Below are 18,128 nucleotides of genomic sequence, written 5' to 3'. Positions count from 1 at the left end.
CTGGTATTTCTTTTATGGTATTTTTTTTCTTCAACCACTGGTATTTTTTTTTATTAATAATATGTATTTTATTCTATAAAGAAAGAAATTATGTTCCAATGTGAGTTACTCTGATACGATAATTTTCATAGATTTTTTTCCACGTACATAACAAATGTAATAGAGAAAACTCAAACAACCTCAGCAACTATGATATATTTCTCCTTCTATGGCCAGTGTTGTAAAAATAGTCTCCAGAACTTTCTGAGAGTTTGTAACCATCCTGTTAAAATGACATACTATTATTTCTTTTAATTGACAAATACATACATGACCAGTTGTCCTTCAATGGAAAACCACTGGTATTTTTATTATGTTTTGAAACTAGGGTCAAAGAGAAGAGTCAGGATGATCCTAAGGACTTTGGCCTGAGTAAATGGGATGAAGGATGGTACCACTTACTGAGACTGAGAACACCGGTGGAGGCGTGCATTGTATTTGTCTCGTGGATGAAGAGAAACCAACAGTTCTACGTACAGCTACCTTTAAGATGCCTATTATGGATCCCAGTATGAGTGGGATAGAGTTGAACATACTGGCTGGAGTTCAGAGGAAAGGGTGGGACCAGATGGGATTTAAAATCTTCTCTGACCACCATGCACGGGATTAGACGAGGTTGTGACTGTGGAAAGAGACGAGGTCCAAGGACTGAGCCCTCGGGCACCTGAACACGTCAGGAGGCCTGGAAGGGGAGAAAGGTCCAGCAAGGAAAAACCCAGAGGACTTGGTCAGGGAGGGAAAAGGAAAACCAGAATACAGGGTGACGGCGAACAAGCAAACACACTGTCTCTCCGGAAGACGGCAATGACTGCTGAGCGTGGAGGCCAAGTAACCAATAAACAACTTATCGTAAGACTAGAAGAGGGTTTTTTTTCTGGCCAAACTGAGGACTGTAGCCCAGGAGTGCAGTCTCCACCAAGGAGGAAAGCGCTCTGGCGAAGCATGGTTTTCAACACAGTTTTATATCTTGTCAGGACAAAGAACACACATCAAACAGGACGACAGGATACATTCCTTCAAGGTTTCAAAAGAGAGAGCGAGCCAGCACGACCCTGGCGTCTGGGAGGGAAGCTCACCTTCGAGGGAGCGTCAGCACCGGCGTCCCAGGAAGGGGACAGACGTCCCCACCTTCAAAGCGGAGTCCTTCACTTCTGAATAACGCATTCTTTCCCTGAGTGGTGAAAGCAGATGCACGAGATAAACAACCACGTGACAAGCTGATAAAGCCCAAGTCAAATCAGGTACAAGCCAGAAGGACTTCCTGCAATCTCCGCAGGTGCAGAGGAGAGCGAGGCGAGAACCCAGGTGCCGCGGGCATTGTCACGTGGGCGCAGGAGGGGGTCCGAGATAGGTGCCCCTCTAGGGAGGGAGGGGGCAGGGACCTGGGGGTGGGGCCCCGAGAGCGGCTGGTAAAGGGTAAAGGAGGGCGTGGGGGCGGGGCTGCTGAGGGGCACTCACCTGGGCGCCGAGTCCCCGCGGCTCCGAGCTGGAAGGGAGCGGGCCGGGCGGGCCGAGGGGCGCCGCGGCGGGAGAGCGACGCCTCCTGAGCCGCTGGGCGCGGGGCCCGGTCGGCGGGGTCGTGACCGCGGGCCCCGGCCCCAGCCCGCTCCACCCCAAGCCCGCTCCAGCCCAGCCGGCCGCCCCGCCATCCTCACCCCCTCGCCTGCCGACTCCTGGAGGCGGGGCCCGCGCGGCGTCCGGCCTGCGGAGGTCACGTGGGCCACGCCGGCCAATCGGCGCGCGGCTCGGGGTCGACCCGGGCTCGCAGGGCGGTGGCCTGGCAGTTAACGGCAGCTGAGCGAGCGCGCCGGCGGGACGGAGGTGCGGCCGGGGTCGCTGGGCCCGGGGACGGGGGCCGGGGATGGAGAGGCACCGCCCGGCGGCCCCGCGTCCGGCCCGCTCACCCCCCACGGCGCCCGATCTCCTCTGTCCCCGCAGGACTGGCCATGGAGCGCGAGGTCCAGCGGGTTCGCGCGGCGTTCGGGTCCGGCCGCTCGCGCCCCCTGACGTTCCGGCGGCGGCAGCTCGAGGCCCTGCGCGCGATGGTGCAGGAGCGCGAGAGGGACATCCTGGCGGCCATCGCCGCCGACCTGAGCAAGGTGCACCCCCGGGACCTGCGCTGCACGGCCTGCCCCTTTTCCGCGGGCAGCTGTGGCCCTTTCCCTTCCCCTGGATTTGGGTCATTCGTCCGCTTCGTGTATTGCAGGCCTCTTCCTCCGAGTCGGGTTCATGTCTTTTAACTTTCCGGTTTCTTATGCAGACACAGGGTTTTGCTTGTCGTCGTTGCGCTCAGATTTCCCTCGATGATGTTAGGTGTCAGATCTGTGCACCCGCGAGTCACCCGCGGACCTTGTTACGATGCAAACGATGCTTCACTGGGTCTGGGGGGAGGGGGTCTGAGAGCCCGAGTTTTTGTAAGAAGCTCCCAGGTGATGTACCAAGCTGCCCCGTTTTGGAACCACGCTTTGAGTAGCAAGGTCTTGGGGGAGTGTTTCGGGTTTAAAAATAGTCCCCTATGTTTTATATCACTGTTGTTACCATTCTGTTTTTAATTTTTCTCTTCATTTTAGGGGTAACAAGGCCTTGCTCTGGCTTTGCCAGGCTCCTTCGGCCCCTCCCCCTGGAAGATTATTTTGAGGGGTAGTACATCAGTTACATTGTTACATCAATAGTAACAACAGGGACTCTAAAACTCCCTGTGTAGCACTTCTGGTGGAGAGGAACTGTTGATGACAGTTCTAAAGAAGTACAATAAATTCCTTGCCCTTGAGGGCTTTAAGTTTGGTTGGGAAACAAAGCAGACACAGATAAAGTGGGACTATAGTTTTAAGCCAGCGTATTAAGGCTGAAATGTTAAGATATAGGGGAAAGCATAATGACTATGGTTTATAAAGTGTGATCAAGGCGCACCATTATTAATTAGGGAAGTCTTCATGAAAGAGTTAACGTTTAAGCCTGACTTTAAATGGCTTGGATCAGTAAAGAAGGATTTAAAGGGATTGAATTTATTAAGAAGGGAATTAGCAAGTCCTTACTGTGGGCCTGGAGGACACACAGGAATCTGCATGGCAAACCAGCTAGTCTGACAGGTGTGCCTGTCCTGATGCTTTTTTTTTTTTTTTTTTTTTTTCCATTGCCGTACGGCTTAGTTCCCCGACCAGGGATCAAACCCGTGTCCCCTGCAGTGGAAGCACAGAGCCCTAACGACTGGACCGTCAGGGAATTCCCTGGCCCGATGCTTCTGACATTCAGGGCCAAGTGTGTCCTACCCACAAAGGTTAACTGTGACCCTCTTGTAACAGAGTGAATTCAACGCATACAGTCAAGAAGTCATCACCGTGCTTGGGGAAATTGATCTCGTGCTGGAGAAGCTTCCTGAATGGGCTGCTGCTAAACCAGCTCAGAAGAACCTGCTCACCATGCTGGACGAGGCCTACGTCCAGCCAGAGCCCCTGGGAGTCGTGCTGATTATCGGAGCTTGGAACTACCCCTTTGTCCTCACCATCCAGCCTCTGATAGGAGCCATCGCTGCAGGTCTGGTGTCAGCTTCCGTCCTTATGCTGTCTTCGAGAGGCGTATTCTCTGAAACTGGTTGTACATTAAGGATAGTGGTTAGTTAAATGCATTTGCTGTGGTGGCTTGTCTTGGTTTACACCAGCAGTGTATTGAGAATTCATAAACGTTATTATTACTTGTTCAGTGGGCTCCAGAGATTTGTGGGGTGACTGCTTTCTGGAGCCCCGGAGAATGAACCCGTGAGGGTGTAGAGGCATGCGCGAGTCCACAGGCCCGGGTTTGGAGTCAGACGTCCATATCGTCATGTGGTTTCAGTCGCCACCTCTGGCTTTGGATGAACCAGTTGATTCTGTCTGACCCCTTTCTTCATTCAAATAAGGGCTCTGGGAGTAATGCGTGCTTGGGTCTACAGCAAATGCCAAGGGATTCATTTCTCAGTTAACCAGGATCCAGACCAACAGCTTTATGTTGGCAAAGCTTGTTTGTGCAATAATCCCAGGGCAAAAGGAAAATCCAAGGGTGGGAGTGAGAACAGTGAGAGAAGGCCGGAGGCCTGGGGGATGGGGCCTCTCGTCAAGGACGTACGTGGTGAGCACTGAGGAGTTAGCCTTTGGGAAAGAGGCAGTGGGACGAGCGCTCACGCTTGTGGTGAGGAAGGCAGAACGCAGAGCCAGAAATAACCAGAGGAATGAACCCTTAGCCTGTGCTCCCCACAGGAGCCCCGTCTCAAGGATGTAAGAATCACTCAAGTACTAGACAACGCTGTCCTGCTTTTTGCTTTGTTTAGGAAATGCTGTGATTATCAAGCCTTCTGAAATAAGTGAAAATACAGCCAAGGTCTTGGCTAAGCTCCTCCCTCAGTACTTAGACCAGGTAAGAGGGCCTTGCCCCCCCTCTGGCATGTCTGTCTGTCTGGCACATCTGTCTGTCGTGGGGAACCCACTCTGCTCCTCGTGCTGGCTTGCGTCATTGGTGGTCAGGCCTCCACACTCATTTTCCCTCAGCCTCCCACGTCTGGCTTAACAAGAGAAGTTAAGTTCCAAAAAAACTGTGGAATAGTTTAGCTATTGTAGTTACACGGTTTGGTCAGGCCCGTGGCTTTATCGGCACCTCTGCTATTAACAAAGCCTCCGCTGCCATTTGGCATTTCGAATTAACCTTTGATCTGACATGATTTTAGGTGTATCCGTTTAGTGAGTTATGTAATGAGGGACTGGTACCGGCCTGGGTGCTCTTCACGAGGTACGGTTATGTGAGCACACGTCTACATTTAAACGGGCATGTTTGTGGCCTGAAAACTACAGGAAGAAAAAGGCCTCCTGACCCAGAGTGTGGGCTCTCACCCAGGTTACAGTACTGGCATTTAGGACTATCGGAAGCTGGGACTTCCTGGTGGTCCAGTGGTTAAGGCTCTTCGCCTTCCAATGCAGGGGCGGAGGTTCGGGTCCGATCCCTGGTCGGGGAGCTGGGATCCCGCGTGCCTCGCGGTCAAAAAACCAAAACAAAAAACAGAAGCAATATTACAACAAATTCAACACAGACTTTGTAAATTGTCCACATCAAAAAAAAAAATCTTTAAAAAGAAGAGTATTGGAAGCTGTGGAGAAAAGACGATCTCTGAAGCAGAGGTCTGGTGCCGCCGTGGAGGGGATTGTGACGCCACGTGAACTGGGGCCGTTAGCTCTGCGTGGAGGAGTGGTCCGTGCGCGCCCGAGAGACGCAGCTCTGCGGCATCACGCGTGGAGTCGGCCGCGTTTTCCGACAGCAGCCTGCAGGCCAACTCCGGCCCTCGGAGGAGCCGTGCTCCCCGTGTTGGCTCGTTCCCGGCCACGGCGGCCACGGCGGCCACGGAGCAATGTTGTCCCAGGGCCTGGGGTACCCAGTGCAGAAGGGCGGTGAAGGCAGGGCGGTGGGGCAGACGCTTCACTGTCTCCCTCTGCCCGGACGGGGGTCGTCATTCCGGCCCTGCCTCACTCGGCTTGTCGGGGACCAACCACACAGGCTCTGTGGATGCAGGCGGAGGCAAGCTAAAGCTTGCAACACCTGTCGGGCCGCTGAGCTGTGAGTAGAGATGGAGGGGCAACGCGAGGCCCACCAGCTGCCTCGTGCTTGGTGTCCCGCCGCTGCTCTCCACGCCGTTGCTACCCTCTCTCGTGCGACAGCTGCAGACAGTCGCCCGGTGCACACGAGGGTTCGGTGCAAAGCCCCGTGACGTCCCCCCATCCCAAGAGGAGGCTAGGCTCGAGGCGTCGGGCGGCCGCCAGCGGGCACGCGAGCTAGTGGATGACGGGGTGCGGGGGCACCGGGACCTGTCCCTGGAGACGCTCCCCTGCCGGCCTTGGCACACGTTCGGGCGGCAGTCACTCGGTTCCCCCCACGGCCTGAGCCCCACGCTGAGCCGAGTGCAGAGAGGACGTCCGGGTGGACGCGCCTGGGGCCTGTCCTGTGGTCACCGACAGCGGCCACGTTCCCACAGCCCTCCCCTCGCCCAGCCCCCGTCTTGTGGTTTCCCGGGGCCAGTCTCCACCTTTTCCTGGTTTCACTGAATGTTACGTGTTTACGTCAGACGATAGGATTCCTTCGGTGACGCGAGTGTTTGTCTTTCTTTCTTGAAGGACCTGTACGCGGTTGTTAATGGTGGCATCGAGGAAACCACGGAGCTTCTGAAGCAGCGATTTGACCACATTCTCTATACGGGGAACACCGCTGTTGGAAAAGTTGTCATGGAAGCCGCCGCCAAGCATCTGACCCCGGTGACCCTTGAACTGGGAGGGAAGAGTCCGTGTTACGTTGACAAAGACTGTGACCTGGACGTCGCCTGCAGGTGAGACTGGTTATCTGGACTCCCCCCGCAGGCTGGCACGCCCTCTGTGCCTCCTCGCTGGGCACTGCCGGTCGATGTCCTCACAGGGACCAGGACTCTTTCACAAACCACGCCTTGGTGCCACAACCGGAGATGAACACGAGGTTGTGACATCACACAGTGGCCCTCAGGATGAGGAAAAGCTATGTCTGTTCTCTAGATAATAGACCTGGCAAGAAGTTTTACTGTTCTGCTGATAGCTGATCCAGGAAGTAGATAATGCCAAGGATCCTGTGTGCCTAATAAAATCTTTAAATTTCCAAAGAAAGGGCATTATGCTGATCTCTTAACTGAGTTCCTTTATTGATAAAACCAATAATTCTCATCTTGTAACTGAGAATAATAGCATCTTGCATCTGAGAACTAGAAGATGCAAGGTTTCGGGTTGTCTCCGCTAAATCAGTTCAGCTAACAGGAAGTGCCCAAACCCACAGCTGACTGTGCTGGCATGGCGTGGCTCTCCCTCCCTTCAGACGGGCGGAGCAGGGGGCATTGGCCGGGCTCCGGGTTGGCTCTGTAAGTAGACGTCTACTTGCTGGAACAGGGGACCCCGGTTCGTGGGTTTCCGTCCGAGCCCGGGCACAGCGTCCCAGATCAGGGAGGGCTTCTGGTCCTGCTGGTACCTGGCATCGTGCAGCAGGTCGAAGCCACAGCAGGAGCCGTAGTGTCTGTGGAACCCCTGTCCTCCCAGATGTCCTCTTGGCCGGGGCGGGAGGAGGAGGAGGGTGTCAGGAGGCTGTTTTTCTCCTTTCCTGCCGCAGGCAGTGGCTTCCCTGCGTATAAAGTACTGTTTCTCATGAACTGGCATGAGGCTTTCCCTGCTTTGTAGAATATTCTACGCCAATTGAAAATGCGTTCTCAGTTCCAACCGATTTAGAGATGAGTTTTCAAAACATTTTTTTTATCAAGATTACCAAATACGTTTATGTACTAGTAATCTTGACAGCTAGCTGAAAAACATTTAGACAGCGCCGAAGTGTGTGACAGGTGCGTGGGGACTGAACTCTGGCTGCTGGTGCTTTTCCCAGACGCATCACCTGGGGCAAGTACATGAACTGCGGCCAGACCTGCATCGCCCCCGACTACGTGCTCTGCGAGCCGTCCCTCCAGGACCTGATCGTGCAGAAGGTGAAGGAGGCCGTGAAGGTTCGTGTTTCCCACCTCTGGGTCCACGGGTCTCATTGGGATACGGAGTGAAGTCAGCTGTTTGCAGGGGGTATCGCCCCCCTGCCCAGGAACGTTCCAGGAGCACGTGACTGAACTAATTTCCTGGCTAATGAAAAGTGCTCTCTTAGAACGTGGTAGCAGGGTGAGATTGGTGCTACACACGCTGACACTGTCTAGTCGATTTGTTGATGGCACAACTGGTTAGGTGTAGAACGGGCCTTAAAGAAAAAAGCTCAGTAGCTCTTGTGTGGTTTGGGGAGAACGTTGCAAGGCCTGGTGTGGCCAAGGCCCTCTCGCCACGGCTGCGGCGGTCAAGGTTCTCGGTTCTCGGCTGTGCCGGCGGTTTAGAGAGGCCAGCAGTTTCGAGGAGCGTGCACTCTTGACGCGGCCATCAGTCTTTGAGGGCGTTTCCAATGGCGATCTCTAGTGAGGGGACCAAGGAAGGCTACACGGTGGTGTCCTGAGCTGAGCCAGAAGGAACGTAGGACGGGAAGAAAGGAAGGGGTGAAGCTGTGACAGTTCAGCAGTGGGAGCCCCCTGGGTGGAGAAATTACTGAAACAACCGTTGTTCACTCGCCGGGTGCTGACCGAGCCCCGAAAGGAAGGCTCCGGAACACCCAGGAGTGACGTATGTGAGCAGCTAGGTGACGTGGAATTTGGATGTTAGTGGCGGGACCGCGATGGGGCCGGACAAGGAGAGCGTGAAAGGGGAGCTTGGCCCGACGCTGGGAAGACACTGGGGTTGCAGGGGACGTGCTCGGGTGAGCGTGGTGAGGAACTGGCATTCCAGGAGGCGTGTATTCTCTCGTCACCGTGGCTCTCCACTGAGGTTCACCAGGAGCCGTTTAAGGAAAGCTTCCATTTCTCCCCCTCCAAAGACTGTGGTTCAGCTGGGCTGGGTCTCCAGGTGATTCTGAGGTGTGGCCAGCACTGAAAACCACTCTTGTGGCTCCGGCGTTGGGGCCCGAGAACATGCATTGCAACAAGCTGCCCAGGAGCTTCCTACCGCCCGGGTTCGAGGCGGGTGCGGGGGCTGGACCGTGCTCGTTCCCGCTGGAGAGTAGATGGAGGGCTCCCGCGGGGCTGACTGCTTGGCTTCTGAGGCTCTCTTACTCTGGTTGATTTGCCAGAACTGTGTTCTGATCTTTCGAGCAGTTTCACGGCTGTCTGACTGGTGGAAGTTCCAGTCCAGAGAAGACCTAACACAAGGAAATAGCGCAAAGCTCAGCAAACCCCTTCTGCAAAAGGGGAAAAACACACGCGGTCAGTGTTTTAGGCTTTGCAGGTCACAGGGCCTCTGCCACCACCACCCGGCTCCTCGCAGGACAGCAGCCAGAGCTGATAGGCAAGCGGACGTGTGGCCCTGACACGGGGCGAGACCCCCCTCTGTGTCCACCCCCAGGAGGGACCCATGCCAACCCCCGAAACCGTGGAAAATGGGAGACTTGTGTGCATGCTTTAACTCCTGTCCTTGACCTGCCAAAGAGCTTAGTCTTACTACTGTTAAAGGACTTGGGGGCTGGGGGGTTGGGTTCTGTGAGGATACAAAACCAGATTTGGGGCCATGGTGAATTTTATAGTTATTAAAGAAATTAAAATATGGGTCTTTGGTGACAACTAGATACTACTGTTTTAAACAGGAATTTTATGGAGAAAATATAAAAGAATCCCCCGACTATGAAAGGATCATCAATCTTCGTCATTTTAAGAGGATACGAAGTTTGCTTGAAGGACAAAAGATAGCTTTTGGTGGGGAGACCGATGAGGCCACACGCTACATAGGTAATGGAGACTCATCTCGTCCTGCAGGGAGGGGCAACTTAACAGTTTTTATTGACACAGTTTACCGACACTGAATAAACTATTAGGTATAAAGCGTTTAATAAGCTATTAAATACTGCTTTCTGGTATACTGCTTTGTTACAAGCGAGTTAAAGATGATTTTATATATGTATACTTTGAGTAACTCTATTTCGTTATTTGTATTTACACACATATTTTATCTAATTTTTTCTTCCTGGCAACCTTGAGAAGCAGAACCAGACTCTAATTATTTCCAGCTTACGGCCGGGAAAACAGCCCAGACAAGGACATAGCTCAGCCACAATTGCACAGCTAGCCAACAGCAGTTCTGCTCCAGAAAGAATGTTTTCACCTATCATGCTTGACCTCGTTATTTACTTTCTTGTTGTGTTCTTTGCTTTTTGCCACGAGTATGTATCACTTTTCAATTTTAAACACACTTATCTAAAATAACACCTAAGATGAGAGAAGAATCACGCATGGGGACTTCCATGATGGCGCAGTGGTTAAGAATCCGCCTGCCAATGCAGGGGACGCGGGTTCGAGCCCTGTTCCGGGAAGATCCCACATGCCGCAGAGCAACTAAGCCCGTGTGCCACAACTACTGAGCCTGCGCTCTAGAGCCCGCGAGTCACAACTACTGAAGCCTGCGCGCCACAACTACTGAAGCCTGCGCGCCTAGAGCCCGTGCTCTGCAAAAAGAGAAGCCACCGCACTGAGAAGCCCACGCACCGCAACAAAGAGTAGCTCCCGCTCGCCGCAACTAGAGAAAGCCCGCGCACAGCAACGAAGACCCAACGCAGCCATAAATAAATAAATAAATAAACTTACTAAAAAAAAAAAAATCACACATGAAGTTGGCGAAAAAGCTGCTCCGCAAATCTTTTTACCTGTCTCCTCTCATCATCACCAAAAACCCCAGCTTTTCAAAAGCAGAACTTAAAAGACAAACAGTACGGAGAAAAGTATGCTCTCGGCCTGTTAGTTCAGCGGCTCAGGAACACCCCCAGCGCCCCGGGGGTTCGTCTTCGGGTCCTGCCGGCCCAGCATGTTGACTGCCTGCCTCTACGCCCATCAGTGGTGCGAGGGAAGGTCGGCCGTGATCAGCTCAGACTAGTTAGGAGTTTCCGCCGACCTGGTCAGGGTCACCTCACCTTAGCGCGTGGCTCTGCAGAGGGGGATGGACACCTCTGGGCCGGGGGAGCCGCGGGCGGCGGATCTGAGGCAGCGGCTTCGGTGCCCCGGGCGTGCTGGGGGAGAGCCGTCCTGTGGCGTGCCTGCGGGACCGCCCGGTCGTAACCGTGGGTGGAGGAGAGAGCACGCTTGTTCCGCCAGGTGTCTTCTCCTGTAGTCGACCCTCCAGCCCGTCCGCAGGGTCTCCCCGAGCACTGCGGCTTGGGGACTTCTTGGTGTGGACACGGGACACCCCACAAAGCTCTTCAGGATCCGTGTCGTCCTCCTGTCTGTGTCTTTCCCCAGAGTGGACGGAACGCTGAGCTAAGGCTTAGGGAATCCCACCATTTCACTACGTTTTCTGAACCTGACGCAGTTGTAATCAAGATCAAAGAGATCACAGGCAGGAACGCACTTCAGTTAAGAAGCTGTACTGGTTTGATCCACCGCGGGGCCCTCTGCGCTCCCAGGAAGGCCTGTCCACAGAAAGACATAGGAATGTGGTGCTGAACAGGGTTAAACATGCATAGGATTTACTCAAGCCTGTCTCTCCCCCTGGGTTTGCACAGGGATCCCTGAGGCACACGCGTGGAGATGTAATATTTGCACGGTTCACCCACGTACTTGGGACTTGTCTCAGTAGATGACACCTGGGCGGGAGTGGGGAAGGGATGGGTGGGTGACCCAGTGAGCCAGACGTGAGGTGAGAGTTTGGCATTTCTGTCTTCTGCTTGAGCGTTTTCATTTTTCAGCCCCAACGATACTCACTGATGTGGATCCTGAAACCAAGGTGATGCAAGAAGAAATTTTTGGACCAATTCTTCCCATAGTGCCTGTGAAGGATGCCGATGAGGCCATACAATTCATAAACGAACGCGAGAAGCCCCTGGCCTTCTACGTGTTTTCTCGTAACACTAAGGTGAACTTCCCCGCGTGCAGCTCGCTCTCAGAGGCCACGCTCCTTCTCTGCTGTAAAGCAAATGCTGATTATTTCGTGTGATGCCAGAGTCCCCCAGTCCTGGGTAATGAGGCCCTGGGGTTATCGCCGTGACCCTTCCCTTACTCCCCGGGGTCAGAGCTGAGTCTTCGGGGCGAGTGTCACAAGCCTGGTGACTCACAGACACCTGCCATGTCACTGGGAGACGTCTGAGCGCCAGCATCAGAAACGTTTCTGCTGCTGATCGGTAGGGCGTCCTGTGTAGAGCCCCGGCTCTTACCCACACGGCGTCTGCGGCCCGCAGGGCGGTGTCTCTGGCGCTGCTGAGGGAGGTGCTTGGGAAGCCTCGGACTTGGCTTTCTCCAGCCACGTGCCTTTGTGGTTGGAGTGGTGTTGCCGTCCCAGCCGGGCGGGCAGATCACACGCCACCCCAGGCCCAGCAGCCCCGCTGCCGCCCTGCACGCGGCCCGTCCGTATGCGCCTCGAGGTGACCGGCCGCTGCTAAGGGACAGTGGCCTCAAGGTGGGCCAGTAGGCCAGGAGCCTCTGAAAAAAGGGGAAAACTCGGAAGGGAGGGTGCAGCCAGCTGAGGTCGAGGAGCTCCCACAGCAGGTGTTTTCTGCAGAGCCTCTGCCGGGGCCACGCAGGGAGTCTCGGGGCAGCTTCTAGAGCTGGCGGTGCTGGCGATGCTGGCGCGGTACCGATCTCTACAGACCGTCCAGGGAGACCGGACGTGCGGGGCTCAGCTAGGAACGGGTTAGTGGCACATAGCGGTCTGACGGTTGAAATGACCACAGGCAGTGGTGGACGGGGTGGAAGCCGCGGTCTGCGGGTCAGGCTCGGTCCCACGGTCAGCAGTGACCTTTGCTACAGAGGACTTGGTGGGCCAGCAGCCAGGGGAGGCGACATTTACCAGTCAAGTGCATCGTGCCCACTCAGGTCCTGGGCCAACCAGCGATTTCCTTCAAAAACGGGATGCTACCTCTGAAATCTTGAATGTTTTTTACATTTCATAGAAACGGAATGATAACCTGTTAATCACATGCTATCCTTTAAAGCAGAGGTAGAGAAATACTAACAATTTTTAAAACCTGGAATATAGCCTGAACCATCCCTGGTAAGAAAGGCCCTGGCCGTGGTCCCGGGGGTCCAGCGCTGGGGTGTGCCGGGCGTGGGGGCCCAAGTCTTCAGGCCGTCCGGGTCTCGCTCACTGCCCCCAGCCTCGAGGGGCGGCTGACCCGGCGCCTCTGTTCCTTCTCGCCCTCAGCTCATCAAGCGGATGATCGACAGGACGTCCAGCGGGGGCGTCACGGGCAACGACGTCATCATGCACTTCATGCTCAGCTCCCTGCCCTTCGGAGGCGTGGGTGAGGCCCCCCCTGGTCAATGCCCCCGCAAGCCGCTGCCTGGGGTCCGCCTCTCCATCCCCAGTCTGTAATGACTGTTCCCTGCGTTGCTTCACTGGTTTATGGATCTTCTCCCAGATTCAGGGCATTTCTTGGGCCAAAAATCAGGTCTCAGTTGAACTGATAAATGCCCTCTGTCCTTTATCGAACGAGGTAGCACATGACAGGCTCACAGCGCCAGGAGCAGACAGCAGCCAAGTGCTTGAACGTCCCTTTGCTTTTTTGGGATAAAGGGGCAAAACCAAACAAAACACTATAGAAAGTTACAAGGGAAAATGTAGTAACCTCCAAGGCATAAACACCGTTAATATTTTGGCTTGTTGTTTAGGTTTTTTTCCTTAAAATGTGTGTCTCTTGATACACATCACAGAGTCTCCCTGCAGCTTCAGCTGTCACCTAAGTGATGCCCCAGCGGCCTGGCCCCAGTAAGCTGCGTGCCAGGTGCCTTGTGCCACACGCGTGTCTGCCCGGCTCACGTGACCGAGCAGAGACGGGAGCACGGTCCCAGAGCACAGGTCTGAGAGGCCTGTTACCACCCAGCCGCGTGACCCCGCTGTCCTGGCCTTGGTCACCTTCCAGGAGCCCGAGGGAGCCGTGGCTCAGCCACGTGCGACGGTGGGAACGGGCACACGCGGCTCTCGGAGCGGGCCGCTTGGAGTCCCGCTCGGGCCCTGCCCAGCCCCCTCTCCCTCTCCGGAGGTGGGGCTCCGGTGACAATGAGCTTGGTCCCTGGCATAGTGACAGCCAGCACCCCGGGAGCTGCCGGTCCCTGCCCTGCCCTTGGAGAGCGTCCTGTGCCAGGGGTCCGCCGTGCGGGGGGCGCCGGGAGGATGTCCTGGAACGAGCCACGTGCGCTGGTGGAGGGGCGCAGCCGGGGCGCCTTGTGCACGGAAGGAGGGCCGTCACCCACAGCGGAGCCCGTCTCGTCTGTTCCTTTATCTCAGGGTCCAGTGGGATGGGAGCGTATCACGGAAAACACAGTTTCGATACTTTTTCGCATCAACGTCCCTGTTTGTTAAAAAGCCTGAAGCGAGAAGGTGCAAACAAACTCCGGTATCCTCCCAACAGCCAGTCGAAGGTAGACTGGGCGAAACTGTTCTTCCTGAAACGGCTCAACAAAGGGAAGCTCGGGCTTCTGCTGCTGACCCTCCTGGGCGTCGTGCTGGCGGCGCTCATGAAGGTGAGTCCCCGGCGCTCGGGCGCCCGACGGCTGCAGGCGCACCTCTTGCGTCTCGGGAGCACCTCCGATCTCTAAATCGGCTCTCTCCTATTCACGTCCAGAGGCTAGGACTCTAAGGTCAGGGGGCTTCCGGCTGCTGGGCCCCCCTGCTTTTCTGGGCCTCCGTGGCTGCCTCTGTGCTCCGGCGGCAGGGACCGTCCAGCCCACAGGCCTCAGCCCTCACAGGGGGCGCGTGGCGGCCTCTGGCCTGAGTTTAAAGCCCCTCGAGCCGCCTAGCCCTCTGATCTTCTTGCTTTTGGTGCCTCAGCGTCAGTTTGGTTTCTGGCTGTGCAGGAACCCGGCGTGCGTGGAGGTGGAGGAGAGCGTGCCGGGGACGGGGCTGGTGGGGAAGCAGCTGTGCCGGGGGGAGCTGGCCTGTAGCTTTTCTCTCTGGCGACTGGCCGTTTGGGGCGTGGACTTGCTAAGAGACCCTCATGACAGCCAGCGTCCTTGGACGGTCCGTATCCTTGGGGCGAAGCCAGATTCAAGCATTTAATGGCAACAGCTGTGTTCCTGTCTGTAGTTTGTTTAAACGTTGAAAGGGGGTCAGCTCACCTTATGGCGTCACAGCTTTGGTGGAACTGGAGATACCGGTCACGTCTGAGATCGCTTGGGTTTCCTCGGAAATACCAGGCTGTGCTGAGGAGAAAGGCCCTGTTATTTTTCTGGCAGTTCACAGATTGTGCCGTCCTGTGAGCCAGGAACGCCAGAACCCAGCCCTGTCTGTTGAGAGGAGTTTGGGCTGTTTCTTTCCTTTCTGTGAAGTGGGCCAGCTTGGGGAGTGTTCTCTTCCAGTCGTTTGTTTTTCTACACTTGGAGGCTTAGGCGTTATCAGAAAAAGAATGTCTCCAGACATTCTGGACCTTGGCCTAGAGCATCAGAGGGTGAAAACTTAACTTGGCCACAGGTTTTCAAGGGTGAGGTCGGCTTGCTGGACTCTCCAGATTAGAGGTCGTGGCTTAGCTGGGTCTGGGTGAAGCAGTCATTACTTCCAGAAAAGGATGGTCTCACGCACTCGGCTGTCCCAGAGGACGTGCCCGCTGACCCACTCATGGTCACCATCCTTTGTTTCAGAATTTGAGAATAATCTTATAAAAAGCTCCAAGTCACTATTTATTTTGGTTTTGAGTTGTTTCGTTTTTTTTTTTTAAAGTTTGACTTCAGAATTCATGTAGCAGACTTAGCGAATCAAAACATATTGTGGGGTGTAGGACTTTCTGGGTTTTTTTCTTCTGCTTCTTCCTGAGGTCAGAGGTGCGCTTGGGTCTCTGGTCACTATCTGCCTATCTTTTTTCCCGAGACGTGGGTCCCCAGCCTGACAGGCGTCTTCTTGGTCGGGATGGAGTTTCTTAGCCTCATGGAAAATACAGAGGTGTGGGCTGACTGTGCCCCGTATTCCCAGGAGGGCGCCCCCAGGTGCAATGGCCCGTGCCCCACAGGCTAGGGCAGGCCAGGTGGCCCGGCCAGAGTTCCCGAAAGGGTTTGGCAGACAAGCCTTTCTCTGGTAGGGTCTAGAGAAGCAGCCGTGTATAAAAACGTTTATTCAGCCGGGAACAAGAAAATATGGCTTTGATCCCGGGCTGTGGGATCGACTTAATTACGGCTTCGGCCGAGGCCCCTTCTGAGCCCACAGAGCGAGGGCATGGGCACCCGGAGGTCCAGGCCGCTTCCAGCCCCACCTCTCTGCTCTCCTTACTGGGAGCCGATGCGTTCGTTGTCCCGGTTGTTTTGGATTCCATGTGAGATTGGGTAAAGATTTGGGGTTTTCTTCCTCTCTGCTGCTTCTCTACTCTTCTCTCCGTGGTCTTACCCGCTTCTTATCAAATCACCTTTTAAACAAATTACTCTGAACCTAAATTGCCCATTTACTTGAGGAATCTACTGATGGTAATTGCAAACATTTTTCTGAAATTGCTTTTTGCACTTAGTAGTTATTTTGTTACGTGCTTCGGTATGATTTTAGTAATTCACTTTACTAGAATTAGAATGGACTTGCAACATTTTAAAGTGGGAAACTGAAAGCTGCAAAACTGTCAGTCTAAAGGGAACATGTCAGAACCTCAGAGTGGGGGAATTTTCTCTGTGCATTTTACACAAAGTAAAGTTCCAATAAAGCTTAACATAAGCTATGGAAGGCATTGAGGGGCTTGTAAAAGTTGAGGAAAATAAAAGGTTAAAATTGAACGATGTCATTGGGCCTTTGAAAATTAAATCCAACGTTTGAACTCTGAGGTTGTGGCCATGCTTCTTTAAGCCTCAGTGGGTACTGATGAAATTCACTACTGCTCTGGAATTGGAGAAGCAAAATTGTTCACCAGTTTTGAGAGTTCATGTGGACAGTCAGCGTCCTCCTTAGCCAGGACGGGAAATGAGTGCTTTCACCTCCTGTCTCTGCCCTCGTCTACCTGACATTGGACAGCGTACCACCTCCAACACCGCCTGTCTTGTTGTTGTCGTTTTGGGGGGAGGGCATGACCTGTCATCCTCAGCCCAGCCACACTTAAGACCCCTTAGGGATCTGTGGGCCTTGTTGACATGGTTCTTAGGACAGACGGCACGTGTCAGGGTCCCGATCCCGGGCCCATGTTCCAGGGCTGGTGGGGGCATTGTAAACCAGCGGGTAACCCGGATTCCTCTCTCCTCCCCCAGGCTGGATACTGCTGAAGAGTGATCCGTGCCGCCTCCTCATCCTCTCTCCTGAATTATTCTTCTACCAAATAGTTAATGAACCAATAATTTTTAAATCCTACCAAAAATTGTAAGACGATATGCAAATGCACCATCGCCGAACCTAAAAGTCATTGCCACTCACCATTAATAAAACTCGCTGTTTCAGCCAAAGCCCAGCGCTCTCCCGCCCAGTAGTGAGACACTCGGAGAACCCCCATCCCTAGAGCTCTGGGCTGGGGGAGGGGAGAGCATGCTGGCGGGGGGAGAGCGTGCTGGGGGAGGGGAGAAAGTGCTGGGTGAACCTGAGTTCCCAAAACCTGCTCAGCGACTCTGCTGCTCACGGGACATGGGACACCCCGCCCCTACCGCCTCAGGCATCACCCTGTGGCCTTCCAGAGCCCAGCCCCGCCAGGTTTCCAGGTCTCTGTCCAGAGAGGTGAGGCGAGGTCTCCCAGCTGCCTTGGGGTTCGAGGCACTAGAACTGGGGTGGGGGGGGTCCCTGTCCCTCGTCTGTTGGGACTTGAAAGCCTGACCTCCGGGAGTCGGCCCTCCTTTCTCATCCACTCTGTCCTGTCTCGTGCTTGGTTTGTGATGGTCCGTGGGGCCGTCCACACATGGTTTTGTGACTGATGTCACTCAGAGCATCTTGTAAATCCTAGGGCTTCCCGGAAGACAGTTGCCAATTTCATGCAAGTATCAGCTGTCATTCGTAGGGTGCAGGAGTTGTACAGTTCTGCGTCTTACAAAACCCACCTGGCATTTTTTACTGCTGTCCTGAAAGTAGTCATAACGATACTTATCCTCGCATAATAGGACCTTCAATTTGCAAGTTAGTGGCTCTTCAGGGACAAATCTAAGTTTCTTATTTCTGTAGCACAAGGCAAGTAAATTTCCCTTTTTTAAACGTGAGAGAGATGCCTTTCTGAATAGATTGGGTCCACAGAACTTAACGTGGGGACCATTTCCTGTCCTGGACAGGAGGCCTTGGGCATTCACGGCTCTGCAGCCCTGAGAGCCTTGGGGGCTGGTGGGGGGCGTCTGGAGGAGGACCCTGAGCCCAGCAGCTGCCCCGCCAAAGGGGACGGAAGACACCCTCCCCCGCCCCCCCCACCCCGAGCACGGCCAGGACCCCGCCTGGGGCACTTCAGCCATATGGAAAGTCTGAAGGAGAGCCCTTGGGGCCGGGGGGGGGGGGTGGTGGGGGGGGGTGGCCGGTGAGAGAGTGTAACTCACCCTAGGAACGTGTGATCCACCACTGAGTGAACTGCTCCGTTAGGCTGTCTGCAGTACGTTACATCTACATCACAGGACGAGGTGGCAAGAGTCAATCACTAGG

The 18,128-nt window shown here is 54.6% G+C and overlaps 1 protein-coding gene and 1 long non-coding RNA gene across 3 annotated transcripts; one reads left to right on the top strand and one right to left on the bottom strand.

Moving 5' to 3' along the window:
- The first annotated feature begins 1,271 nt into the window (after positions 1–1,271).
- On the top strand, positions 1,272–16,963 carry ALDH3A2 (aldehyde dehydrogenase 3 family member A2). 2 transcript variants are annotated; one of them, XM_059907960.1, is made up of 11 exons: positions 1,272–1,344; positions 1,978–2,138; positions 3,342–3,573; positions 4,343–4,428; positions 6,171–6,379; positions 7,447–7,564; positions 9,226–9,367; positions 11,314–11,480; positions 12,765–12,864; positions 13,848–14,083; positions 16,772–16,963. In XM_059907960.1, the coding sequence occupies exons 2-11, from the start codon at positions 1,986–1,988 to the stop codon at positions 16,784–16,786; spliced, it is 1,458 nt and encodes a 485-aa protein (XP_059763943.1). In that variant the 5' UTR covers positions 1,272–1,344; positions 1,978–1,985; the 3' UTR covers positions 16,787–16,963. The 2 variants fall into 2 exon arrangements, with proteins under 2 accessions (XP_059763943.1, XP_059763942.1); XM_059907959.1 differs by lacking the exon at positions 1,272–1,344 and adding an exon at positions 1,769–1,860.
- Positions 2,870–14,756, bottom strand: LOC132355539 (uncharacterized). Its single transcript, XR_009499649.1, has 3 exons — positions 10,543–14,756; positions 3,732–8,784; positions 2,870–3,627 (listed from the first exon to the last, which is right to left on the bottom strand). It is a non-coding gene; the product is annotated as an uncharacterized LOC132355539 (long non-coding RNA).
- Positions 16,964–18,128: the final 1,165 nt, after the last annotated feature.

Source organism: Balaenoptera ricei, chromosome 20 (assembly GCF_028023285.1).
Source record: "Balaenoptera ricei isolate mBalRic1 chromosome 20, mBalRic1.hap2, whole genome shotgun sequence".
NCBI lineage: Eukaryota > Metazoa > Chordata > Mammalia > Artiodactyla > Balaenopteridae > Balaenoptera > Balaenoptera ricei.
This window is presented reverse-complemented; position numbering and strand designations above follow the sequence as displayed.

Coding starts and splice junctions, on each gene's coding strand:
- ALDH3A2 (XM_059907960.1), top strand. CDS start 1,986: ATGGAGCGCGAGGTCCAGCGGGTTCGCGCGGCGTTCGGGTCCGGCCGC. Junction 9,368..11,313: donor TGAGGCCACACGCTACATAG/GTAATGGAGACT, acceptor TTCATTTTTCAG/CCCCAACGATACTCACTGAT. Junction 12,865..13,847: donor CCTGCCCTTCGGAGGCGTGG/GTGAGGCCCCCC, acceptor CCTTTATCTCAG/GGTCCAGTGGGATGGGAGCG.